Source organism: Pristis pectinata, chromosome 12 (assembly GCF_009764475.1).
Source record: "Pristis pectinata isolate sPriPec2 chromosome 12, sPriPec2.1.pri, whole genome shotgun sequence".
Lineage (NCBI taxonomy): Eukaryota > Metazoa > Chordata > Chondrichthyes > Rhinopristiformes > Pristidae > Pristis > Pristis pectinata.
In genome coordinates, this window is record NC_067416.1 from 897,184 (window position 1) to 923,597 (window position 26,414).

Below are 26,414 nucleotides of genomic sequence, written 5' to 3' on the forward strand. Positions count from 1 at the left end.
GGAATAATTAATCAGGGAGATAGGACTTGCATTGTCTGGGAAAAGATTCAATCCCTTGAAAGCATGGAAACTTGCAGCACTGACCATTTGGTCCTGGGTTATGGGACCCTGCTGCATTCATGACATTACACCTGGGGGTAGCTTGAAAGTGGTTAAACTAGAATTGTGTTAATTCTACACTAGGTCAGTTTTTAATGTACAGTTTAAAGCTTTAATGAAGTAAGGGAGGGGTTTCTCCTTTGTCCTAACATTTAGATTAGACTGGCTTCACATTGTCCTCTTGGAACAGCTCAGACTGAGAACTCATCCTCGTGTCAATATACTGCCTTTTAAATTTTAGATTAAAAAACAGACAAACAACAGGTTCAGTTTTGGGTTTATTTACAGAAAACTGGATTGTGGAATGTACTTAGTCCTTATTGAATGAACAACCAGTAAGGGCTTGTGACCCTCCACCCTTTACACTTCACAGCTACAAAAACACCAACACTTTCATCGAACTATTACACTGGCACTGTCAACAGCTGCTGGCTTCATTAAGGCAATTCTTTTTGGAGAATTCCCAGCAGAAAGTAAAAGATCTGTTGTCATGACCAGGGAGGAACTTGCAGAGACTGGGTCACAAGCAACTAACTTCTAGGCACCACAGACAATGAATTACACAGGACAGACCCACTCAGGAAGTAATTCTGCTGTGCTGGTGATCAATAGAAGTGCCAATCAGCACCTCAGATCCCACTGGGTCATCGTCACCCAAGTGCTGGCTTTCTGGGCAGACCGGGAGTTACAGGAAAAGTCATTCACCCAACCCAGAACCACTACACAGGGTTGACATCTGATTCTTTGCATCTCAGTGAAACACTGGATCAGGAAGAGGTCATTCACTAAATTGGTTTAATCGCCAGGCTGGGGATTGAAATCTGATCCTATAGAGGGGAATAGACTGAAAAATCCACTCATGGACATTTCAGGAGCTTGGGCAAGAATGGGGCTTGTTCAATCTACCCTGGGTGGAGGGAACAGAAACTCAAGGCTCTGGGACCTTTGGAGGATTGCCCTTTTCCATTTTGTGGCCACTTGGATTCTGGTCCTCGCGCTCGACCTTCTTGGTAGATACAATAGTTTCTTCAATAATTTCCTCATATGCCTCTGCTTTTTGTTTGGAGGATTTGTCTTGTGCTTTGGGCCCCACTTCCTGTTCTTTCTTGGAGGCAGTGACGGCGGTGGTGGTGGTGGTGGTCTTGGAAGTGGTGGTGAAACGTGGCTGAACTGGGGCCAAGAGGCTTGGGTTGTTGGTGAGAGAGAAGCTGGCAAGGTTGGTGTTGAGTCTGGTCTCCTCTCCCTCCAGCAGCTTCCTGTAGAATAAAAATTAGTCAAAGAATTAATTTCCACAATCTTTGTTGCTCACAGTGACTGTTCCACCCTCAGTGAGGGAATGGACAGGAGAAGCCGAGACTCCAGAACCCCAACACCTGGCATTGATGAGTCATCACTTTTAAACACTCAGACAATTAAACATTCTCCAGTGTATGTCACACCCACAAGCTCACGGTACTGACAAACAGAACTCAGCCAGGGGCACCACACCAGGAAACATTTCATTGACTAACAGTTTGCCTGGTTGTGCTCGCAAACAACCATGCCACTCCCTGACCAGTCAAATTGAGTGGGAGGCCACACCCACCTGGGACCAATGCCAGGTTTAAGCAGGCGATCATCTTGGTTCCTCCTGGTCTTGAAGCAGTTTCCACAAAGCAGCTGTATCTTCCATCCCAGGATGTTGTACCTCATCCCAGAACATGCAGGACAGGCAAATGCTGGCTTTATCAGTGACACACGCATGGTGATCAGGGACACTCACCAGTTTCTGCTGTGGTCAGACAATTCCAAGAGCTTCAACAGCCCTACTCAGACCTCTTCCCAAAAGTAATTTTACTCTGGGGAATGGGGTGGAGAATCAACAACTCCATGCAGGATTGGACTCCTACCCACACCCTGTACAGGGAGTGTCAATGATTGGTTGTTTAAACAAGGGAGCCTCAGCTCTAAGCTCCACATCCAAAGGACCACAACCTCCCCTTTCTCACTCCACAGGATGCAAACTCAAGTGCAAGGGGTTTACAATTCAAACTCTTACCTGTAAGCAGCAATCTCTATGTCTAAGGCCATTTTCACATTGAGGAGGTCTTGATACTCCCTGAGATGACGAGCCATCTCAGACTTTGTGTTCCTCAACTCATCTTCCACCTGGTTGATCGTATCCTAGACAAAGAAAATATTCAAACCAACATTTCTCCTGTCAGTTGTCTGTGAGCACAAAGTACAACTTTGCTGCAAATGTGACAGAACCAGTAACTCAGTGTCACCTCTTGGAACAGAACACAGCTAGAAAGGAGCTGGAAAGGCCAATTGGACAAATGACCAAACGAGGCTGAACACAGATGAGCAAAGATAAGAATGTCAGTCAGTGAAAGCACCACCAATGGCTCTACTATTCAATTAGATCAAGGCATCAACCACCTCCCCAGCACCTCAGTTATCAGCTCACAACGAAAAGGCATCCATAGCTCAAAATTCCAAGTAGAAATTCCTCATCCTTATCAAGCGTGACTTTTTTATCGTGGTATTTTACATGAGTTCTACACTGGCCACCAAGAGGAAAACATCAATACCGGATCCATGTAAACAACTGTTGCCCTCCTCGACAATAGGATTGGATGTGTTACAACTCACATCACCCTCTGCTGTCAGGGAAACAAGAAACAAACCCCAGAACAGGCTGTAAAAAACCAAAGAAAACCACCTAGAGGAAAGCCTCCCATTTCATCAGATTCCAAACATTTCCACCCCACTGCTGAAAACAACAAAACCTTCAGCTCATTCCCTCTCAATTCCCCAGCTGCTGGTTCCATTCTGCAACTGAAACTTAACCTGTCTAGAACAGAGAGCAGAGAAGGGGATCAAGTTAAACGATACAACCTTCCATTTTCATCCTGTGCCCACTTTCTAACAAGTGAAACAAATGTTTAACAGTGTGAAAGTACAATTTGTAATAGATTTACAATGATATAAAGATTTTTTTAACCAATGCATGCTGCCTGTGCCCTGGGAATGTGCGATGGGACAGTGTAGAGGGAGCTTCACCCTGTGTCTGACCCCGGGGGTGTGTGACGGGACGGTGCGGGGGGAGCCTCACCCTGTGTCTGACCCCGGGAGTGTGTGACGGGACGGTGCGGGGGGAGCCTCACCCTGTGTCTGACCCCCCGGTGTGTGTGCCGGGACGGTGCGGAGGGAGCTGCACCCTGTGCCTGACCCGGGGTGTGACGGGACGGTGCGGGGGGAGCTGCACCGTGGAGCCCGGCGCACGAATGCCGCTGTCCGCGGTGCTGAAGCCGCCCTCTCGCCACCGGTACCTGGTAGCCGGCGATCTCGGCGCTGTGCCGCTCCTCCATTTCCCGCAGCTGCCGCTCCAGGGACTGGTTGGTGCCGCGCACCGCCTCCATCTCGATGGTGCGGGACTGCAGCTGGCGCCGGTACTCGCTCAGCTCCTCGCGGTTGGCCCGCAGCGCCTCGCTGTTCTTGGCCGCCGCCTCCGTCATGTCGGCGAACTTGGCCTTGTACCAGTCCTCGGCCGACTGCGTGTTGCGCGCCGCCAGGCTCTCGTACTCGGCGCGGATGTCGCGCAGCGCGGCGGTGAGCTCGGGGCGCACCGGCACCGCGTCCACCTCGGCCGGCTGCTGGGCGGCGTGGAGCAGCGCCCGCAGCTCCTGCACCTCCTCCCCGTGCAGCTTGCGCACGAAGCCCAGCTCCTCCAGCAGCGCCTCTACCCGCTTCTCCAGCTCCAGCCGCGCCAGCGTGGCGCCGTCCACGTCCCGCCGCAGCGCCCGCGCCTCCGCCTCCGCCTGTGCGCGCTGCCGCTGCTCCTCGTCCAGCCGCAGGCGCGCCTGCTGCAGCTCCTGCTCCAGCCCGTCCCGCTCCAGCAGCGCCTGGCAGCGGCCCGAGTTCAGCTCGTCGGCCCGGGCGCGCAGCTCCCGCAGCTCCTGCTCGTACAGCTCGGCCAGGCGGGGCGGCTCGGCGGAGCGCTGCCGCAGCGCCGCCAGCTCGGCCTCCAGCGCCCGGTTCTGCTGCTCCAGGCCGCGCACCTTCTCGATGTAGACGGCGAAGCGGTCGTTGAGGCCCTGCAGCTGCTCCTTCTCGTTGGTGCGGCTCAGGCGGAACTCGTCGCCCAGCCCCGCGGCGGCCGGCAGCAGCTCCAGCTCGGTGGGCGGCCGGTAGTGGCCGCGGGGCACCGACTGTGAGCGGAAGGCGCCGGCGCTGCGCCCCGGGTAGCCGGAGAAGCGGCTCCCAGCGCGGGGGCCGTCGCCGAAGACGCGGCGGTAGGAGGACACGTAGAGCTCGGAGCCCAGGCTCATGGTGACGCCGACTGAGCCCCGGCGCGGCGCGCCGCCGCCTTTATACCGGGGGGCGGGCGCACTCGGACTGGCGGCTGGGGGGAGCTGGGCGGCTCCGTCTGCCCTCCCCGACCCCCGCTCCGGCCCCCGCCCCGGCCCCGGCCGCACCCCACCGGCTCCCGCCGCCTGCACCCTGCCCGCGCTCGGCGGGCCAGCGGCCGGGGGCCGGACCCCCTCCGGTCACCCCTCCCCCCTCCGGTCACCGTGAGCCCGCTCCGCGCCCGATATGAATATTAATGTGCCTGATTTAAATAATATAATTTACAGCGGCGACGCCCCGCCCCCGTCTCTTCTTCAGGCGGGGTTAAAGGGGCCCCGCCCTCGGCTGGACGGCTGATCCCCGTCCGGTGGTTTTCAGCACCGGACAGCGGCCGCCCGGCCTCGGGCACTGGGACCGGGGCGGTGCAGCGACGTCTCCCGGGGAAGGCGGGTGGTGGGTCGGGGCTGCATTCACTGGGAGTGACTCAGACCCGAGGGGTGGGGGTGGGGGGTGTGGGGGAAGGTTTGTTTCAGCACCGGACAGCGCCCGAGTTACTGTTACGGACCCGGCCCGAGCGAGGAGTGGACGGGGGTCAGTTGCAAGTGTTGTTGACGGCGCTGGAGTGAAGCAGTGGGTTGTAGCGGGTTAACGTGGCTCTGTGACCGAACTTCAGCACCGGACAGCGCCTGAGTTCCGTTACTGACACGGCCCGGGCGAGGCGGAGAGAGTTACTGAGGGTGACACACGGCGCTGGAGCACCGGACAGCGCCCGCGTTGACAGTGCAGTTGGCGAGCAGACGGAGGTGCGGGGGTTACGGGGGACTCTGTGGCCGAACTTCAGCGCCGGACAGCGACACGCTGCGAGAATCTGTGGGTGAAGGGCGCGGAGGCTCACTGACCCACGCCTTTGTGCGTTGTTTGTCACACGGCAGAGGAATAGCTAACACGACGCAAGAGGAATGTGTTGGTCTGAGGAGCAGAGCGCAGTAAAATAAATTACACCAAGATTAATTAAGAGCAAACTCTTTCATGAAATTTCAGTCAGTCCTCGCCCTGCAATCCCTGGACTTTCGTCCTGAGACACTTCACCCATCGGCTGCTCCCGAATAAGACGCTCATTACAGCTCGCTTTCCGCGGGGAGCTTCTTTCTGCCTCAGTGCCGATTCTTTCTAAGATCATTTCTAAAGTTGCGGGGATGTATTGTCTTTCAGAAGTTATGTGAAAGCAGCTTGTTGTTACGAAGAGTTGGGGTTGTTCTGGGCTGTGTTTAATTACACCCTGTCACTCTGGTGATTAATTAAACAACTCCATTCCCAATCTTTCCGACACCTGATGCCTCGTATCTCAGGGACTTGCACTTTTCCGACCTTTACACCTCTTGTGTCCCGGAGTTTGATCCGGTTCTCCTGCGTCTCAACCTGAAAACACGCCCGACCCCAGAGTGAGTCAATCGGCAAGCGGCAGACACGGCGAGGCTGAAACCGGGGCTAGAAGGAACCAGACAAAAGCTTCACTCATCCGGGACAACATTGAAACTCCGGGACACAGCGGGAACGGCCCCGATTGGTCAGAGAAGCTGAGCCGGTTTATGAGGGAGCGGAAGGGGAGATTTGGGCGGAGTGAGAGTGGACACCGTGTGTGCTGGAGGAAGGTGAGGTCGGTTACAGCACGGAAACAGGCCCTTCGGCCCATCGCGTTCGCGCCAGCCGTCTAACACCCGCCTACACTAATCCCATTGAGCAGCACCTGTTCCGTACCTCGGTGATGTAAGAGTCCTTGTGCAGGTTCTTCCTAAATCTTGCGAAAGTCTCTGTCTCCGTCACCCACACAGCTCCCCCCTGAGCCCCCCTCACTCGGGAAAACAAACCCAGCCCCTCCAGCCTCTCCTCGTCCCAGGCAACATCCTGGTGAATCTCCTCTGCAGCCCCTCTGGTGTAACCACGGCCTTCCCCTATTGTGGTGCCCGAGCTGAGGCAATATTTAGCAAATCTCTCTCGTTGCTTTGCTGCTCTGATGTTGTACAACACAGTGACAGGAGGTAGGTATCCCATAGCTCTCCCTCACTACCCCATCGACCTGTGCTGCCACCACGGGATCCTTGTACACCAAGGCCCCCGCTCCTCAGTCCTGCCTTCTGCCTTACCACACATTGTTAGTGATTAATTCCAGCTGCATCTCTCTGTGCATCTCACCAACTGACCAATATCACCCTTGATCGGTAGGTTCTCTCCTCCGGGGCTCCGGGTCTGATTTGACATAACTTCGTCCTGCAGCTCCCAGGGGCAGCCCTCCCTTCGATAGTAAACCCCGGGGGGTGAAGTCTCTCTTTCACAGTCCCCGGCCTGGGATCAGTCGGGGGCAGTTTGTCGCCATCACACACACCCTGTGTTACTGGGAATGTGTTCGATCAAGACACTGCTTCAATCAGCCACGTCCATCCTTCATTTTGTTCCCTTGACTGACCTCCTTTTGAGAGATATGGAGTTATACATCACAGAATCAGGCCATTCGGCCCAACTCGTCCATGCTGACCAAGTTGCCTACCTGAGCCAGTCCCATTTACCTGCATTTGGCCCATATCCCTCTAAAACTTTCCTGTCCATGAACCTGTCCAAGTGCCTTTTAAACATGGTAATTGTACCCACCTCTACCTCTGGCCTCTTGTTCCACACACCCGCTGCCCTGTGTAAAAAGTCTGCCCTCAGGTCCCCTTGAAATCTTCTCCCTCTCACCTTAAGCCTGTGCCCCCGAGTGTTAGACCCCCTGGCCTGGGGACAAGACCGTGACTATGGAATCATGTTTTAGGATGCAAACAAACTGCAGGCAGCTTCACAAGTGACAGCCAGGACCCATTACACCCCTTCATGGTCCCTACACAGCCCCAGCACAATCCCAGTACAGCCCTTGCACGTCACCCAGCCATAGCCCATCCACAGCCCCAGCATAAACCTGCCCATAGTCCCAGCACAGGCACAGAAAAATTCCAGCACAGTCCCAGCACAGGCACAGAACAGCTCCAGCACAGCCCCAGCCTCAGTAACCCTTCACCTAAAGTGCAGTGAGACTGTGGTCTTGCTCCCACCAGGAGGGATTGGAGTGAACAGTATCGATGTATTTAAGGGAAGGCTGAATGAGGGAGGGAGGAGGAAATGGAGGTCGTGCTGATGAATTTGGATGAGGGAAAATTTGAGGATGCTCAAAGGGAGCACAAATGCTGGCCTGGTCTGATGGGCTGAATGGCCAGTGTCACCCGAGACAGAGCCAGAGGATGGTAGCAGGTGATCTACACGTCACTGGCTCCTTTGCAATCCAATGAATTTTGCAGAGATCTGTACTTAAACATCAGCTGTTAATTTTGTAGCAGAGTTTGTGGATTTTCCTGCACTCAGCCCAGGACCAGGATCCAGATCACAGGGCTCGGCTCAGTCTCACTGGGATCGGGTCGGATCGGGTTGGGTTGGTGAGCGGAAGCAATCCTAGCAACTGGCAGATCATTTGTCTGTTGGGTCTGGGACACAATCCAAACACCAGTCCTGGGTCACTCCCTGGGCTGAGCAGCTGAGACGGTTCTTGGCTCAGTCCCTTCTGATCTGGTCCAACGATCTCCACTGGCCTAATGGATACACTACAGGGATACTGCTGGTACCCAACAACATGTTACCCCACCACGGACCCCACATTACCCCACCCGACCCCACACCCCACAGTCCCCCACCCTGACCCCACACCCCACAGTCCCCCACCCTGACCCCATGTTACCAACCCTGGACCCCACATTATCCCACCCTGACCCCACGTTACTCACCCCACACCCCACGTTACCCACCCCCTCTCCACGTTACCCCATCCTGGACCCTGTTACCCCACTCCAGACCCCACATTACCCCACCCTCCTCTCCCACACCCCACGTTACCTCACCCCGGACCCCACGTTACCCCACCTGCCTCCGCCTGGACCCCACCCCTGATGACGGACATCAGCCCATACAGCTCCCGCATCCCACCATCTGCTCAGTGGGGCTCAGACTCTCCACCTTCTGACTCAGAGACACAAGAAACAGGACAAGGAGGCCATTCGGCCCCTCGTGTCTGCTCCACCATTTGCCGAGATCATGCTGATCTTCTACCTCAGCACCAGTCCCAGCGGCCCCCGCCCCACCCCCCCCCCCCCCCCACCCCCTCAACTCCCTTCACGTCCAGTACTCTGTCCACTCAGTGACTGAGCCTTCACAGCCCTTTAGGGAATTTCAAAGATTCACCACCCTCTGCTTGTGTCCTCAATGTCCTGCCCAGTTCCGACTGTCACCTCTGATCCTAGACTTCTCCACCAGGAAGGCACCTCCCTGTAACCAAAGTCGGACCCTGTTGCAATGAGACCACCTCTCACTCTTCCAAGTCCAGAGAATACAGGCCTCGTCTATTCAAGTCCTCCTCATACACACACCTGCCCTCCAGGATACAGGCACTGAACTCCCCCTGTGGTAAGTGTACCTTTTTTAGGAAAGAGACCAACACTGTACACAGTGCCCCGGCTGTGGTCTCACCAAGGTCCTACGTAGTTGCAGGAAGACACCTTTAGTCCTGCATCATCCAAGCTCTCACCACCTAAAAAGTACCCAGATTTTCTGTTTTGTGCATCACAATGGAGAACTTCACATTTTTCTACATAATATTGTTATAAACCACCCCTCAACCAGGGATGTGTTACCCCATCCATGAATTATGCACTGATACCGGTTCTGAGTTTACCGTCTGCATCTGTTTCTACCCCGTTTCTCCTTCAAGCTCTTGTCTGTTTAACTCTGTCTGCTTCTCTCACTCTCTCTGATATTCTCCACCTCTCAGTCACTTATCTGACCGTGTGCCGCTCTCTCTCTTCGTCACTCTTTTACTTTCTCTCTCTCTGTTTTTATCTCCCGCTCTGCCCAGCTGCCTCCCTGTCTCTCCCGTTCCTTATTTTACAGTGTAGTTTTTTTCCTGCACATGTTGCGTTCCAACAAAATTGATGCTTGTCCCGTGATGTGCGCTCCAGGCTGCGGCCACCAGAGGGAAGCAGAGCTCCATGCATATCCATAGTCCATAGATGAATGTGGAAACACAAGTGGATAAGGTGGTAAAGGCAGCATACTTGCCTTCATTGGTCAGGGCATTAAGTATAGGAGTTGGGAAGTCATGCTACAGTTGTCTAGAACTTTGGCCACATTTGGAGTGTTGAGTGCAGTTCTAGCTGTCACATAACAGGGAGATGTGGAGAGGGTGCAGAAGAGGTTCACCAGGATGTTGCCTGGATTGGAGTGTATTTACTAAAGGAGAAGTTTTACAAACTTGGATTGTTTTCTCCAGAGCGACAGAGGGGCAACCTGAGAGAAGAGTATAAAATGATGACAGGTACAGATAAGGCAGAGAGTCAAAGAATAAAACAAGATAACATAAGATATCTTTATCAGTCACATGTACATAGATACACAAAAGATGCGTTTCACTGTGTGTTGAGTGTTCTGGGGGCAGCCCGCAAGTGTCACCACGCTTCCGGCACCAACATAGCATGCCCACGTACATCTTTGGAATGTGGGAGGAAACCAGAGCACACGGAGAAAACCCACGCAGTCACGGGGAGAACGTACAAACTCCTTACAGACGGCGGTTGGAATTGAACCCAACTCGCTGGCACTATAATAGCGTTACGCTAACCGCAATCCCATTGCCAGGGTAGAAGTGTCAAGTATCAGAGGGCATAGGTTTAAGGTGAGAGGGGAAATGTTTAAATGAGATTTGCGAGGCAAGTTTATTTATAAAATAAATGGAGTGGCAGGTGCCTGGAACGTTCCTTAATTCCTGATTTATTTCCTTGGATTTAAATTCCGAGCTGCCAGGGTGGATTTCAGGGGGTGTCTCTGGATCAATGCTGGGCAGTCAGGGTCTGTTTCCCAGGGTGGGAATGTCACTTCGCAGAGGGCAGGGATTTAAGGTGGGGCAGGGGGTGCGGGGGAGATTTATGTGGCAAGTTTTTTTACACAGAGTGGTGGGTGCCCTCTCTCCCCCTCCTCCTCTCCCCGCTCTCCCATCCCCCCTCCTCCCCTCCCCTCCCCTCCCCTTCCCCAGTCCACCCCTTCCCTCCCGCAGCGAGTGTCCCACGAGGTCCTGCCTCTCGCTGCTCCTCCCTCCATCGCTCTCCCTCTTCCACCTCTGCCCTTCCTGATGGTCTCTGGGTCCTGGCCGACTCCCTCAACCCTCTCCCCTCCCCACTCTCTCTCCCCCTCCGCCCTCTCCCCTCACCCTACCCCCCTCCCATCACCTCTCCCCTCCCCCTCCTCTCCCCCTCCCCTCCCCCTCCCCTCTCCCTCTCCCCTCCCCCTCCTCCCCCTCACCCTACCCCCTCTCCCTTCTCTCCCCTCACCCCCTCCCTCCTCTTTCTCTCCTCTCCCCTACCCCTCTCCCCTACCCCTCTCCCCTCACCCCTCCCACCTCCCTTCTCTCCCTCACCCCCTCTCCCCTTCCGTCTCCACCCCTCCCTCTCCTCCCCTCCCCTCCCTGGCCCATCTCCACCATAACACCACATTCTTGCTGCAGACTGGATCCTTATACCCACGTTTGCAGCTGCAGTATATAGTTCCTGTTGGAGAGATTTAGTTCCTCTGCCCCGCTCCCCCCCACCCCCCAAATCCACACAGACAGCTGTCTATCAGTTATTCCACTCCCCAGCCGCATACATGTTGGTAACTTGGACTCCGGCTCAGAGAATGGGACCCAGGGTAAGTGCAACTCGTGCGCCAGAGACATGGTGCCGGAGAGAAGGCAGCAGGTTTCTGGGAATGGGTTCTCCAAGGGGCTGCCCGTCGGTCTTGCTGGCTTCAGAATCAGAGTCAGAATCAGAGTCAGGGTCAGGGTCAGGGTCAGGGTCAGAGTCACAATGAGAATCTGCCTCAGGTTTATTATCCCTGACGTATGTCGTGAAATTTGTTGTTTTGCGGCAGCAGTACAGTGCAAGGCATAGAAATTACTATAAGTTACCAAAAATAAATAAATCATGCAAAAGAGGAATAACGGGGCAGTGTTCATGGGTTCATGGTCCGTTCAGCAATCTGATGGCGGAGGGGAAGAAGCTGTTCCTGAATCACTGAGTGTGGGTCTTCAGGCTCCTGTACCTCCTCCCCGATGGTAGTAGCGAGAAGAGGGCATGTCCCGGGTGGTGAGGGTCTTTAATGATGGATGCTGCCTTCTTGAGGCAGCATCTCTTCAACATGTCCTCGATGGTGGGGAGGGTTGTGCCCGTGATGGAGCTGGCTGAGTCTGCAACCCTTTCCAGCCTCTTTCCATCCTGCGTAATCGAGCCTCCATACCCGGCGGTGATGCAACCAGTCAGAATGCTCTCCATCTAGAAATATGCAAGAATCTTTGGTGACGTACAAAATCTCCTCAAACTCCTGATGAAAAACACTATGATGCCAGAGGAACTCAGCAGGCCAGGCAGCAAAGAACATAGAACACTACAGCACAGTACAGGCCCTTCGACATTTTATCCTGCTCTAAGTTCTATCTAACCCTTCCCTCCCACATCGCCCCCTATTTCTCTCTCTCATTCATGTGTCTAAGAGTCTCTTAAATGTTCCTAATGTACCTGCCCCCACAACCTCTGCCGGCAGTGCGTTCCACGCACCCACCACTCTCTGTGTAAAAAACTTACTTCTGACATCCCCATTATAGCTTTCTCCAATCACTTTAAAATTATGCCCCCTCGTGTTAGCCGTTGTCACCCTGGGGAAAAGTCTCTGACCGTCCACTCAATCTATGCCTCTTATCATCTTGTACACCTCTATCAAGTCACCTCTCATTCTCCTTCTCTCCAAAGAGAAAAGCCCTAGCTCACTCAACCTATCCTCATAAGACATGCTCTCCAATCCAGGCAGCATCCTGGTAAATCTCCTCTACACCCTCTCTAAAGCTTCCACATACTTCCTATAATGAGGCGACCAGAACTGAAAATACTGTAAGTGTGGTCTAACCAGAGTTCTGTAGAGCTGCAACATTACCTTCTGGCCCTTAAGCTCAATACCCAGACTAATGATGGCCAACGCACCATACGCCTATCAACCTGCACGGCAACCTTGATGGATCTATGGACATTGACTCCAAGATCCCTCTGTTCCTCCACACTGCTAAGAGTTCTGCCATTAACCTTGTATTCTGCCTTCAAATTCAATCTTCCAAAGTGTATCATTTCACACTTTTCCAGGTTGAATGGCATCTGCCACTTCTCAGCCCAGCTTTGCATTCTATCAATGTCCTGTTGTAATCTACAGCAATCTTCTACACTATCCACACCACCACCAACCTTTGTATCATCAGCAAACTTACTAACCCACCCTTCCACATCCTCATCCAAGTCATTTATCATAATCACAAAAATCACAAAAAGCAGGGGTCCCGGAACAGCATCTGTGGAGAAAAGCAGGCGGTCGACATTTCGGGTCAGGACCCTGCTTCAGGACTGAAGATAGGAAAAGGGGAAGCCCAATATATAGGAGGGAAAAGCAAAGCAGTGATAGGTGGACCGCGGGGGGTGGAGGGGGGGGGGGAGTCTGAATTTAACTTTGTTTGGCAGAGAGGGATGCTAAACGAATTATTGGAGAAGCAAGGTTCGAGGAGACTGTGAGGATAGTTCAGGGATCCGTGAGCCAGCCTGAGCTTAGATCATGTCGTAAATGTCGAGTGTGGCACATGATTCTGGGAGCTGTGGGTACATTACTGTGTGGCACATGATTCTGGGAGCTGTGGGTACATTACTGTGTGGCACATGATTCTGGGAGCTGTGGGTACATTACCGTGTGGTACATGATTCTGGGAGCTGTGGGTACATTACTGTGTGGCACATGATTCTGGTAGCTGTGGGTACATTACCGTGTGGTACATGATTCTGGTAGCTGTGGGTACATTGTCGTGTGGTACATGATTCTGGGAGCTGTGGGTACATTCCCGTGTGGCACATGATTCTGGGAGCTGTGGGTACATTACCATGTGGCACATGATTCTGGGAGCTGTGGGTACATTACCGTGTGGTACATGATTGTGGGAGCTGTGGGTACATTACCGTGTGGTACCATGTTTCTGGGAGCTGTGGGTACATTACCGTGTGGTACATGATTGTGGGAGCTGTGGGTACATTACCGTGTGGTACCATGTTTCTGGGAGCTGTGGGTACATTACCGTGTGGAAATATGAACAGGAGCACAAGTAGCGACTGGATTCAAAGCACAACTTTGGGAACAAGGGGGAGAAACAGGCAGCTTTGATCAGATGCCAGAAGATGTCTCACATTAAACCCATGAGCAGTCAGAATGGGCCTGGCCCTTCAGCTCCCCAGCATGTACTTACTAATTTGCAGGATTCGGATGTTGCTGACAATGCCGAATTTTAGTGTCCGTCTCTAATTGCCCCTGAACTGAGGAAGCAGTTAAGGAACAAGGGTCTGGAGTTACCTAAAGGCTGATTGGGAAAGGAGAGGTTTCCTTGAGTGAACTAGATGGGCTATAACACTGCAGTAACTTCATCGTCCCATGACCATAAAATCCAGAATTAAGTTCTAAAGCTGCTGTGCTGAAATTTGAACTCATGTCTCTAAATAATTGATGCACAACTTTTTAAAGATTTCTTTATTAGTCACATACATTGAAACACACAGTGAAATGCATCTTCTGCGTAGAGTGGCACTGTAATAGTGTTACGCGTGCTGCTCTACCATGCCTGCCCACTTGATGGTTTGTATGCATATGGTGGGCCGAAGGGCCTGTGTCTGTGCTGTATGACCCGCTAACTCCTGCTGCTAATCCAGGAACCTGTCTGTGCCGCACCATCCTCCACAAAATGCAAAACTGTATTGTCTCTTTAAATCCCTCGGCAATTATGCTTGGCCTTTGCAATCCCTTAAATAGAAAGGGTGCCCGCCCCTTTAAGGCGCTCAGCCGTGGATGGGGTGCCTGCCCCTTTAAGGCACTCGGCCACGGACGGGGTGCCTGTTATATTTGTTCTTCGTCAAGACACAACGTCGCGTGGGTTTAACATCTGAACATTTTATTAACCAACAACAGCCTGGCTCGCTTTCCCTCTCTTTTTACAGCCACTTTCTGTTCCCCCATGTGACCCCTTGCATTGCCTACTGGGAACTGTAGTTCTTTATTATAACTACATAATAACACATCTTCCCCCTTTAAAGAAAAACAAACACAATACTTTGTCCTTATAAACCTGCCAAGCACCCTTGTCCACTCAGCAGCTTTCAATCAGTCTCTGAGGTGGTTTAATGGTCCTTTTTGGTCTGGGACTTGTTTCTGCGGGTGTGTTGCTTTCATTTGCTGTGTTGGTGTTTTCCTGGGAGCTCTGGTCCACATGTTCATTTTCTCCATATGCTGGCCTCTGGTGTACTGACAGGGGATGGATCACACCCATGGGTTGGAGCTTGTGGTCGTAAATCCACGCGGTTCCTCCTCAGAGGTGTCCATCTGGATCTGGTATGAATGTGGATTTACTTCCTCTTGCACAACTCCTTGCATGGACCATGTGCCAGAATCATGATCTCGGATCCGCACTTGATCCCCCGGCTTCAGGACTGGTCGGCTTTTCGCTGTCTTGTTGTGATTCCATTTCTGTTTTTCTTTCCCTTCCTCTTTAGCCTGTTTGACCTTGTGAGCTCCTTCGGGTGTCAACAGGTTTTCATGTATTGGAAGGTTAGTGCGTATGCGTCAAACCATCAGCATTTGGGCTGGTGAAAGGCCGTTCTGCATTGGCGCACTTCTGTAAATCATTAGACTTCTGTGGAAATCCTCTCATCCATCTTGCGTTTTCTTCATGAGGCCCTTCACCACCTTAACTGAACTCTCTGCCAGGCCATTAGATTTTGGGCGATGTGGGCTTGAGGTTATATGTCGAAACACCCAAACATTGGCAAAGGATTCAAATTCTCTGCTCGAAAATTGTGGACCATTGTCTAATACTACTTCACATGGAACTCCATGCCTCACAAACACAGCTTTCAGGAACGTGATAACTGCTTTGCTGGACATTGATTGCAGTGTCGCAACCTCCGGGTAATTGGAAAAGTAGTCTGTCACAACAATATGGCTCTTCCCATTACAGTTAAACAAATCCACTCCAAGTTTCAAATACAGCCTGTCTGCTGCAGGGTGTGGTGTAAGTGATTCTGCTTGCTGCTTTGGTCTGTGGGTAAGGCATATTTCACATGAAGCATTGGTCCGGCTGATGTCTTGGTTCATTCTTGGCCAGTACATCACTTCACGTGCTCTACGTTTACATTTTTCCTCCCCAAGATGCCCTTCGTGTATCTTCTGGAGCATCTCCTTGTGTAGTGACTCTGGAATCACAAACCTGTTCCCTTTGAAGACCATATCTTTCACTACTGACAGTTCAGCTCTGCATGCCCAATAATCCCGAATACACATTACACAGTCATCCTTTGCTGCTGGCCATCCTTTCCATATTGTATCATTGAGTACTTTCATTGTTTCATCTGCATCTGCTGCTTTCCTAATCTGCTCTGTTCTATCCGGAGATACTGGAAGAGAGGTGACAATCATGTCAACATCGGCCTGTATATCTGCATTAACCTGTTGGTCTCTCTTTTCTGTCTTGTCGACTGCTCGAGACAGAGCACCAGCAGCAAACATATATTTTCCCGGTGTGTAGATCATCTTCACATCATACTTCTGCAGCCTTATCAACATGCGCTGTATCCTCATGGGACAGTCATTCAGTGGTTTGGACATAATTGAGACCAATGGTTTATGGTCTGTCTCCACTTCAATAGCTTGCCCATAGATGTACTGATGGAACCTTTCACATGCATATGTAGTGGCGAGAAGCTCTTTCTCTATCTGTGCATAGTTGGCTTCTGCACTTGTTAAAGCCCTTGATGCACAGGCCACAGGTTGCCATGTGCCATCATGTTGCTGCAGTAGTACTGATCCAAGGCCGTGCTGGGATTCATCAGCTGATATCCAGATACACCTTTCCAGATCATAAAACTTCAACACGGGCTCTTCGGTTAGGACCCTTTTCAATGTCTGGAAACACTCTTCTTGCTCATGAGACCAAATCCATTCATTTTGTTGCTCAAGGGGTAACCTAAGTGGTGCTGACGCTGTTGACAGTTGAGGGATGAACTTAGCCAGGTCAGTCACCATCCCTAAGAAACGTCTCACCTCCTCTTTGTTTTGGGGCCTCTCCATGTTTTCAATGGCTGATGTCTTTTTTGGGTCAGGCTTCACTCCCTCTTCAGATATGACATCTCCTATGAAGATCAGTGTCTTCACACCAAACTCACATTTCTCTTTATTTAATTTCAAATTGACATTCCTTGTCACGTCAAGCACTTGCCTCAGTCGAGTATCATGTTCCTCCTTGGTGGACCCCCAGACAATGATGTCATCCTTCATGGTCTTGACACAAGGTATGCCCTCAAAGATCACGCAGATGGTTTTATGGTAGACTTCTGGTGCGGACAGGATCCCATATGGCAGCCGAAGATAGTGATATCTTCCCTGTGGTGTATGAAAAGTACACAGTCTTGAACTTGCCTCATCAAGCTTCATCTACCAAAACCCAGATGATGCGTCGAGCTTGCTAAACCATTTGGCATCTGAAAACCGGGACATGATTTCCTCCCGTGTTGGCAATTTAAAATGCTCTCTCTTGATGGCGTTATTGAGATCTCTTGGGTCCAGACATATCCACAATGCTCCATTTTTCTTTTGCACGATGACCAGTGAACTCACGCAATCTGTTGGTTCTTCAATTTTCTGTATGACATTCATCAGTTCCATGCGTGCTAGTTCTTGTTTAAGTTTATCTCTAAGTTGAAACGGAACTTTCCTGCATGCATGGACAACTGGAGCCACTGCCTCATCTATGTGAATTTTGTGTACACCAGGTAAGCATCCGAGCCCCTCAAAGACATCTGCATACTCTTCCATGAGTGTTGTGTGGTCATCTTTGGTATGTGAAGCTACTATGAAAACTCTTTTCACTAGGTCGAGCTTTTCACATGTACTCAGACCTAAAATTGGCTGTACTCTCTTTTCTACAATCAGTAGCTGTGATTTTAAGTGCTAGGGCAAATCATGCTTGACTAATCTACTGGAGTTTTTTGAGGGTGTAACCAGGAAAATAGACGAGGGAGATTCAGTGGATGTTGTATACCTCGACTTTCAGAAGGCATTTGATAAAGTGCCGCACAGGAGATTGGTGGGTAAAATTAGGGCTCATGGAATTGGGGGGGCGTGGGTATTAACATGGATAGAAAACTGGTTGGCGGATAGGAAACAAAGGATAGGGATGAATGGATGTTTCTCAGAATGGCAGGCCATGACTAGTGGGGTGCCACAGGGCTCGGTGCTGGGACTGCAGCTGTTTACGATCTATGTTGATGATTTAGATGAAGGCATTGTGAATAACATTAGCAAGTTTGCTGATGATACAAAGTTGGGTGGCAGTGCGACATGTGTAGAGGAAGTTAGGAGAATTCAAGGTGATTTGGATAGGTTGGGTAAGTGGGCAGATACTTGGCAGATGAAGTTTAATGTGGATAAGTGTGAGGTTCTCCACTTTGGGAGCAGGAACAGGAAGGCAGATTATTATCTGAATGGTGTGGAGTTAGGTAAGGGGGAAATACAAAGGGATCTAGGAGTCCTTGTTCATCAGTCACTGAAAGTGAATGAGCAAGTGCAGCAGGCAGTGATGAAGGCTAATGGAATGTTGGCCTGTATTATAAGGGGAATTGAATACAAAAGCAAAGAGATTCTTTTGCATTTGTACAGGGCCCTGGTGAGACCACTCCTGGAGTATTGTGTACAGTTTTGGTCTCCAGGGTTAAGGAAGGATATCCTGGCTATAGAGGGCGCGCAGCGTAGGTTTACGAGGTTAATTCCGGGGATGTCGGGACTGTCTTATGCTGAGAGGTTGGAGAGACTGGGATTGTACACGCTGGAATTGAGAAGATTGAGAGGGGATCGGATTGAAACATACAGGATTATTAAGGGATTGGACAAGATAGAGACAGGAAATATGTTCCAGATGTTGGGGAAGTCCAGGACCAGGGGGCATGATTTAAGAATAAGGGCTAGGCCATTTAGGACAGAGGTGAGGAAAAACTTCTTCTCCCAGAGGGTTGTGAATTTGTGGAATGCACTGCCTCAGAGGGCAGTGGAGGCCAATTCTTTGGGCACTTTCAAGAAGGAGCCAGATAGGTTTCTTATAGATAGGGGAATCAAGGGATATGGGGACAAGGCAGGAACAGGATATTGATTGTTGAGGATCAGCCATGATCTCAAAATGGCGGTGCAGACTCGAAGGACCGAATGGTCTACTTCTGCTCCTATTGTCTATTGTCTACCCCTTGTGCTTAAAGGTCACCATATAGCCCCCTTTTATTGGAACTTTCTCTCCAGTGTAGCCTGTCACTTTTAACTTCACAGGGTAAATCTTACTCTTTACTGTGAGAGTCTTATAATCATCCATGGACAACAGATTCACCTGAGCTCCGGTGTCAAGCTTGAATGGAATTACTGTCTCATTCACAGTTACTGGAACAATCCATTCTGTTTTACCAGCAGCCACAATCTGTACAGAATCCATGAAGAATTCCTCCATTTCCTCATCAACTGTGTGCACCTTTCTCTTGTTAGCCCCAGCTTTGCAGCACCTTGCAAAGTGATTCTTCTTCCCACAGCAATTGCAGGACTTCCCATAAGCAGGACCCATCTTTGGAATGTGTTTACCTCCACATCTGCTGCATTTGCTGCTTGAGCCTTCCTCTTTGTTTTGCTGTTGCTTTTGGAAATGCCTTGTGTGCTGCTTCTCTGTTTTCACAGCATGCACTGTTGTGTCTGCCCTGCGCAGCTCCTTAGCTTGTGCTCATGTGGTTTCTGCTGACCTACACATATTCACCGCTTTTTCCAGGGTCAAATCTTTTTCACACAACAGTCTTTCTCTGAGTCCATTATCTGGAATTCCACAAACTATTCTGTCTTTAACTCGTGAGTTTCTCAAATCTCCAAATTCACAATACTTCCTCAGTGTGTGAAGCTCAGCTAAGTATTCGTTGAAGCTAACACCTTGTTTCTGGTCTCAGGAAAAAATATCTCTCAAATGTGATGTTTTTACCTGGGATAAAATACTCCTCAAATTTTTTCATCAAAGTGCCCAAATCCAAAGCTGTCTCATCAATTTGAAAGCTGTTGTCGATGTCCAAAGCATCTTCGCCAATCACGTGCAGAAAAACAGACGCTTTCAATTTTTCATTGTCCCCTCCTGCTCCACTAGCATCTGAATACACGTTGAATCACTGTTTGAAGCGTTTCCAATTATCGGTTAGATTGCCAGTAAACTGCAGAGGGGTTGGAGGACTTAGCTTATGCATAATGGGAACTCCCGGCCTCTCACCTGAATCTCTCTCGGCAAATCCGGTGAGTGCTGAGCTTCAGGAACAGCGTGCCCCCTCGCCACGCCGGCCGGCCGGCTCTCTCTCCATCTGTTTACAGCTTTTCTTTCGTACTGAGTCCCTTTCTCAATTGCACCCAGTATTCATCTACTCCCCCTGTTCAGACCTCACTCCAACCTCTGACACTGTTCGGTTTGTTCTTCGTCAAGACACAACGTCGCCTGGGTTTCACACCTGAACATGTCACCAACCAACACCAGCCTGGCTTGCTTTCCCTCCCTTTTTACAGCCACTTCCTGTTCCCCCATGTGACACCTTGCATTGCCTGCTGGGAACTGTAGTTCTTTATTATAACTACATAACACATAAAGAACAGTGCCTGCCCCTTTAAGGCGCTCGGCCGCGGATGGGGTGCCTGCCCCTTTAACGGCAGGCTCCAGGTCGGAGCGGTGACGTCACCGGTGGTGCCGCGCGTGCGCAGTGAGTTCAATCAGTTGGCGCGCCGCAGTTCGGAGCGGGTGAGTTGGGGAAGTGGGTGTTCGGGTGACGGGGGTTGTCAGGGTGATGGGTCACTGGGTAACGGGGGTTGTCAGGGTGATGGGTCACTGGGTAACGGCGGTTGTCAGGGTGATGGGTCATCGGCGGCGGCGGTTGGCGCCTGCGCGCTGTTCGGTTGCGGGGTTGGCGCGCGTTTGCCCGCAGCCCGGGGCCGCCGCCTCCGGACCGGGCTCGACCTCCCTCCCCCGCCGGATCGGGGGCCGCGGGCCGCCCGGGAGCTCCGGTCCCCTCAGCCGTTGCTCCGCTGCCTGGCCCCGTCACAGGTACATTGAGCAGGTGTTGGTCTCGGCCTCCCCTCACTCCCCTAACCCCTCCCCAGTCCCCCCCTCACCCCCTCCCCGGACCCACCCTCCGGGGCCCCCCTTATCCCGCTCCCCAGGGCTCACCCCTCCCCAGCCCCCCCCCACTCCCCGGGGCCCCCCCTCACCCCCTCCCCGGGGCTCACTCCTCCCCGGCCCCCCCCCACTCTCCGGGGCCCCCCCTCACCCCCTCCCCGGGCCCCCCTTACCCCCTCCCCGGGCCCCCCTTACCCCCTCCCTGGACCCACCCTCCCCGGCCCCCCCCCACTCTCCGGGGCCCCCCCTCACCCCCTCCACTCCCCGGGGCCCCCCCCTCACCCCCTCCCCGGACCCACCCTCCGGGGCCCCCCTTATCCCCCTCCCCAGGGCTCACCCCTCCCCAGCCCCCCCCCCACTCCCCGGGGCCCCCCCTCACCCCCTCCCCGGGGCTCACTCCACCCCGGCCCCCCCCCACTCCCCGGGGCCCCCCTTATCCCCCTCCCCGGGGCTCACTCCTCCCCGGCCCCCCCCACTCTCCGGGGCCCCCCTTATCCCCCTCCCCAGGGCTCACCCCTCCCCAGCCCCCCCCCACTCCCCGGGGCCCCCCCTCACCCCCTCCCCGGGGCTCACTCCACCCCGGCCCCCCCCCCACTCCCCGGGGCCCCCCTTATCCCCCTCCCCGGGGCTCACTCCTCCCCGGCCCCCCCCCCACTCTCCGGGGCCCCCCCTCACCCCCTCCCCGGGCCCCCCTTACCCCCTCCCCGGGCCCCCCTTACCCCCTCCCTGGACCCACCCTCCCCGGCCCCCCCCCACTCTCCGGGGCCCCCCCTTACCCCCTCCCCGGGCCCCCCTTACCCCCTCCCTGGACCCACCCTCCCCGGCCCCCCCCCACTCTCCGGGGCCCCCCCTCACCCCCTCCACTCCCCGGGGCCCCCCCTCACCCCCTCCCCGGGCCCCCCCTCACCCCCTCCACTCCCCGGGGCTCACCCTCACCCCCTCCCGGGCCCCCCCCTCACCCCCTCCCCTCCCCGGGCCCCCCCCCTCACCCCCTCCCCTCCCCGGGCCCCCCCCTCACCCCCTCCCTGGACCCACCCTCCGGTCCCCCCCTTATCCCCCTCCCCGGGGATCACCCCTCCCCGGCCCCCCCCCACTCCCCGGGGCCTGCCCTCACCCCCCCTCACCCCCCTCCCCCTCCACTCCCCGGGGCCCCCCCCCTCACCCCCTCCACTCCCCGGGGCCCCCCCCCTCACCCCCTCCACTCCCCGGGGCCCCCCCCTCACCCCCTCCACTCCCCGGGCCCCCCCCCTCACCCCCCTACTCCCCGGGGCCCCCCCTCACCCCCTCCCCTCCCCGGGCCCCCCTTTATCCCTCTCCCCGGGGATCCACCCCTCATCCCCTCCCTGGTAGCCCCCTCTCCGGGCCCCCCCCTTCCCCAGGGCCCCCCTGGGCCCCCCTTTACCCCATCCCTGGTGCTCCCCCTTTATTCCCCTCCCCGGGGCCCACCCCCTCACCCCTCCCCGGGGCCCCCCTTACCTCCCCCCGGGCCACCTCTCTGGGCCTCCCCTCTCACTCCCTCCCTGGGGCCCCACTCCCTGGCCCCTCCTTACCCCGCCTCCCTGGGGTCCCCCTTACCCCCCCCCCTCACTGAGGCCCCCCTTAATCAACCTCCCCGAGGCCCCCTTCAGCCCCCCTGGGGCCCCTCTCATCTCTGTCCCATCTCCCCCTCCCTGCTCACCGATCCCCTCACCACCCCGACGCTTCCCACTTTCTGTTCTCCCCACTCCTTGCTCCCCATTCCTCTGATCTCCTGCTCCCCGAACCCCCTCCCCTCAGCCCCCACCCACTCCACTCCCCATCCCGCCACCCCCCCCCCCCGAACCCTTTCTGCTGGATCCCTGCAATCCTCCCTGGTTCCCCCCACTATCTCAATCCCTTTCCTCTCAGGACTCTATGGCTTCCTGATTCCCTGTTGCTTTTCTTTCCCCTCTCCTTGATCCACCTCTTTTCCCTGCTACCCTCCCCCAAACCCCTCACAGTGATTTCCCTCTCCTCACAGGCCCTGCTGTCCCCTCCCAATTCTTCCACTTTTTTTGCGCCTGTGATGCTCCTGTAAATAAGTTCTTCACTGTCCCGTGCATACATGTACTTGAGCACATAACAATTAACTTCACTTTGACTTCCTTTTCCCTAACTCTCCTGATCTACTTCTGCTCTTTGTTCCCCTGTTCCCAGAGGGGCCTCTGTTCCCCTGCATTCCTTCTCCCTTAGGATTTCCCACTGATTTACCTACAGCCCCCCATTCCTCCCTCCCAGGGAGGTTGAGTATGCTGGGGCTTTCCTCTTTGGAGGATGAGAGGTGACTTGATAGAGGTGTACAAGATGAATAAGAGGCATAGCTGGAGTGGACAGTCAGAGACTTTTTCCCAGGGCTACAATGGCTAACATGAGGGGGCCCAATTTTAAGGTGATTGAAGGAAAGTATAAGGCGAATGTCAGAGGTAAGTTTTTTTGCACAGAGTGGGCGCGTGGAACGCACTACCGGCAGAGGTTGTGGGGGCAGATGTATTAGGGATATATAAGAGACTCTTAGATAGGCACATGAATGATAGAGAAATGGAGGGCTATGTGGGAGGGAAGGGTTAGATAGATCTTAGAGCAGGATAAAATGTTGGCACAACATCGTGGGCCGAAGGGCCTGTACTGTGCTGTAGTGTTCTATGTTCATTCCCCAGATTTCCTGTCTCCTTAGACCTACTGGATACCCTGCTATCCCCTGCCCTGATCTCTGCTGTAGCTCAGCTCCCCTCCACCCAGATTCTCCTGTCATCCAGATCACCAACTCTGCCCGACTTTATGCAGAGCCTCCCCCCCCCCACCCACCCACCCACCCACGCACCCACCTACCTCCCTGGACCCTCTGTAGTTTTCTCCCTTCCCTTTACACACATTGAAATCCCTCTCCTGGCAAATGGGATGTTTCTGCTCCTTTCAGAAGCCTGTCTGCCTTGCTGTTTTGTATGTGGCAGGCCAAGGAAAAGGGTTGGTGTCCCGGCATGAACCTTAGCAGAGAAAAGGGGCAGGTCAGCAGAAAGGAGGGTGGGTGATTTGCCATCACTGTTACCCACACATAACTAAGCTGCTGCCAGTTTAACTGGTTGAAATATCTTTACTAATTTGCTGTGGGGATAGATTCTCAGACATTTGAAGTAATTGGAATCTGTTTCAGTTTTTGATCCCAAATCTTGGATTGGGTGATGTGGTTACTGGTTCCGTTGATGCACAGTTGGGGTTCAGGAGAGGTGACAAAACACTCTGGGTTACACTTCAGTTTTAGTCATGATGTTTTGTTGACTAAAGTTGTGTATTGAGGAGACAAATATAGGCACCGTTAGGCAATGGTTCTGTTACTGCATTTCAACCTTGCCGTGGTGGGTGAGAAGTTGAAAAATTTTGAAATAAAAAGTAGATGTGACCCTGAAACAGTTAGATTGTCACAATATTCTTCTGGAAAGGACCTGTGTGTCCTTTACTAAGTCTGGCCCATTCTGTTAACCACTCTTAACTTCCCAGCAAGACGCTTGGTTATTATCACCACCACCGCGGGGGCAGTGAGCAATGGGCACTGCCTGCCTTGGTGATACTCACTCTCTGAGCATTCATTTTTAAAATAGATAATTAAAATGATAATAGCTTGGGTGGATTTGCACAGCTTTGTGTGGTACTGAGATGTGCAAGATGGAAAGCCCTGAAATTAGAAGCAGAAAATGCTGAAAGTCTCAGCATGTGAAAGGTCACCAACCTGAAACATTTTGTTCTGTTTATCTCTTGATGCTCAATGTGAACCTCAGTGAGTTGACTCAGTTTTTCTTCAGTGTCGGAACCAGAGAAGTTTTGATTTGAGGATCAGGAATATTTTACGCATCTTGTCTTGGCTTTGATTAAAGCGGAGTTATTGGGAAGTGTTTGAATGTCCTCAAAATACATTTTGTCTGTTATTTCACATGCTGTGAAAGTCTAATCCTAAAGGCTTATCACAGGCACATTCCCAGAAAGGGGATGCATCAGAGAGCAGTCCCACTGAGTTAGTTTCTTGTTCCTGAGCCATAGTTATGGATCTGCATTGCAGAGTTTTTAGCTGGGCTGTTCGATACAAGTATGTGTACTTTGGCCCAGTGTATCAGGAAGGTAGGTCGTACTGCTGCAGTGCGCTGCTGCCTTTGGCATATAGCAGAGACAGCTAATGACGTGTGAGAGTTGTAAGTAGTGTACTATACAGAGAGCAGTGCAGATTACTGAGCATTTTACATTAGAACATCATAAACATTGTGTCATGATGCGATGGGGTAATTAACATTGCAAAGATAGTAATGAAAGAGCCAGAAAGAATGAGTCACATTAGGCATTGTTACAGGGTGCACCAGATTTTATTGATTTTGAACTGAAGGATCATAAATGGTGATAGTGAAGTGGAGCAAATAAACTACATCATTGCTGAATGCTGTAAGTATCTAGAGCTGTGTTAATGTCCTTCTGTTCCCAACACCACCCGAGGGTAAGGGAGGGGAGGTAGTGGCAGGTGGGTCCATGGTTCTGTTCCTAGAATGGTTATTCGGGTGCCTGAACAAACCTATCTAGAAAACAGGAATTCTGAACTCACCAACGTAGATTCTGAATTAATTTTAAAAAATCTCAGTAAAAGTGACAGTGAAGCTGTCACATTGTCAAGTAATGTCCTTCAGGGAAGGAATGCTGCCTGGTCCACTGTATTCGGTGCTCGAGATGTGGCCTCCTCCATTTTGGCGAGTCCAAGCATAGACTAGGTGACTGTTTTGCAAAGCGCCTGTGCTCTGTCCACATTGGCCATCTTAAGGTTCCGGTTGCATGTCATTAATTTCCCTTCTCATTCCCACCCTGACCTGTCTGTCCTCTGCCTCATCCACCGCCACAGTGAGGCCAAAAGGAAACTAGAAGAACAACTAGTATTCTGCTTGGGTAGCCTGCCACCCAATGGTACAAACATTGGATTTGAATCCACACCCCCATTGTTCCTTTCTTTGTTCACCCTCACCCTTACCAAGACTCTTACTCTCCCCCACCTGGTTCCATCTACCCGTTACCACATACTTTTACTTCCTGGGTTCACCTTTCCTATCCCCTCCCCCACCTCCATCGTCCATCATCTCTCCATCATCTCTCCCGCATTTGGTTCCACCTATCACCTACCTGTATCTCCGCTTCCCTGTCTGGTTCCATCTGCCTAATCCTCCCCTCCCCCATCAGTTTCTTCCTATTATCTACCAGGCTCTGTCTCAATACTTCCCTCTCTCTGTCCCCCAGCTGATTCTGTCTGCCCATCATTTCCCCTGCTCTTCTCCCCACCACCCCCACCTCAACTGGTTCCATCTATCAGCTACCAACCTTTGTCCTACCCCTCCACCTCTTAATGCTGGCTATCTTCCTTCTACACTCTTAGTCCTGATTCAGGGTCCTGGTCCGAAATGTCGACCATCCCTTTACCTCCATAGGTGCTGCTTGAGACGATGAGTTCTTCCAGTAGTTTATTTTTTCTCCAGATTCCAGCATCTGCAGTCTCTTGTGTCTCCAAAGCTGTTACTCCTTCCTAGTCTGACTTTGCATGTGACTCCATTCCCACATGAACATGGTAACTTTTAATTGCCCCCCCTGAAGTGGACCAAGG

At 52.7% G+C, this 26,414-nt stretch overlaps 2 protein-coding genes across 8 annotated transcripts in view; one reads left to right on the forward strand and one right to left on the reverse strand.

Moving 5' to 3' along the window:
* Positions 1–381: 381 nt before the first annotated feature.
* Positions 382–5,778, reverse strand: LOC127576423 (alpha-internexin-like). The gene is made up of 3 exons (XM_052026942.1): positions 3,414–5,778; positions 2,138–2,262; positions 382–1,355 (listed from the first exon to the last, which is right to left on the reverse strand). Exons 1-3 carry the CDS (start codon positions 4,410–4,412, stop codon positions 1,028–1,030), a joined length of 1,452 nt encoding a protein of 483 aa, XP_051882902.1. The 5' UTR covers positions 4,413–5,778; the 3' UTR covers positions 382–1,027.
* A 203-nt stretch (positions 5,779–5,981) lies between these two features.
* Positions 5,982–26,414, forward strand: part of LOC127576420 (cytosolic purine 5'-nucleotidase) — an 82,695-nt gene continuing 62,262 nt past the window's right edge. For 2 of the 7 annotated variants that reach the window (XM_052026936.1, XM_052026934.1), the window contains exon 1: positions 20,412–20,701. Coding sequence is in view for 2 of the 7 variants with exons in the window: in XM_052026932.1 (XP_051882892.1) it covers positions 6,021–6,083 (63 nt within the window). In the remaining 5 variants the exon portion in view is untranslated. The other 5 variants (XM_052026932.1, XM_052026937.1, XM_052026939.1 and 2 more) reach the window with 5 other exon arrangements.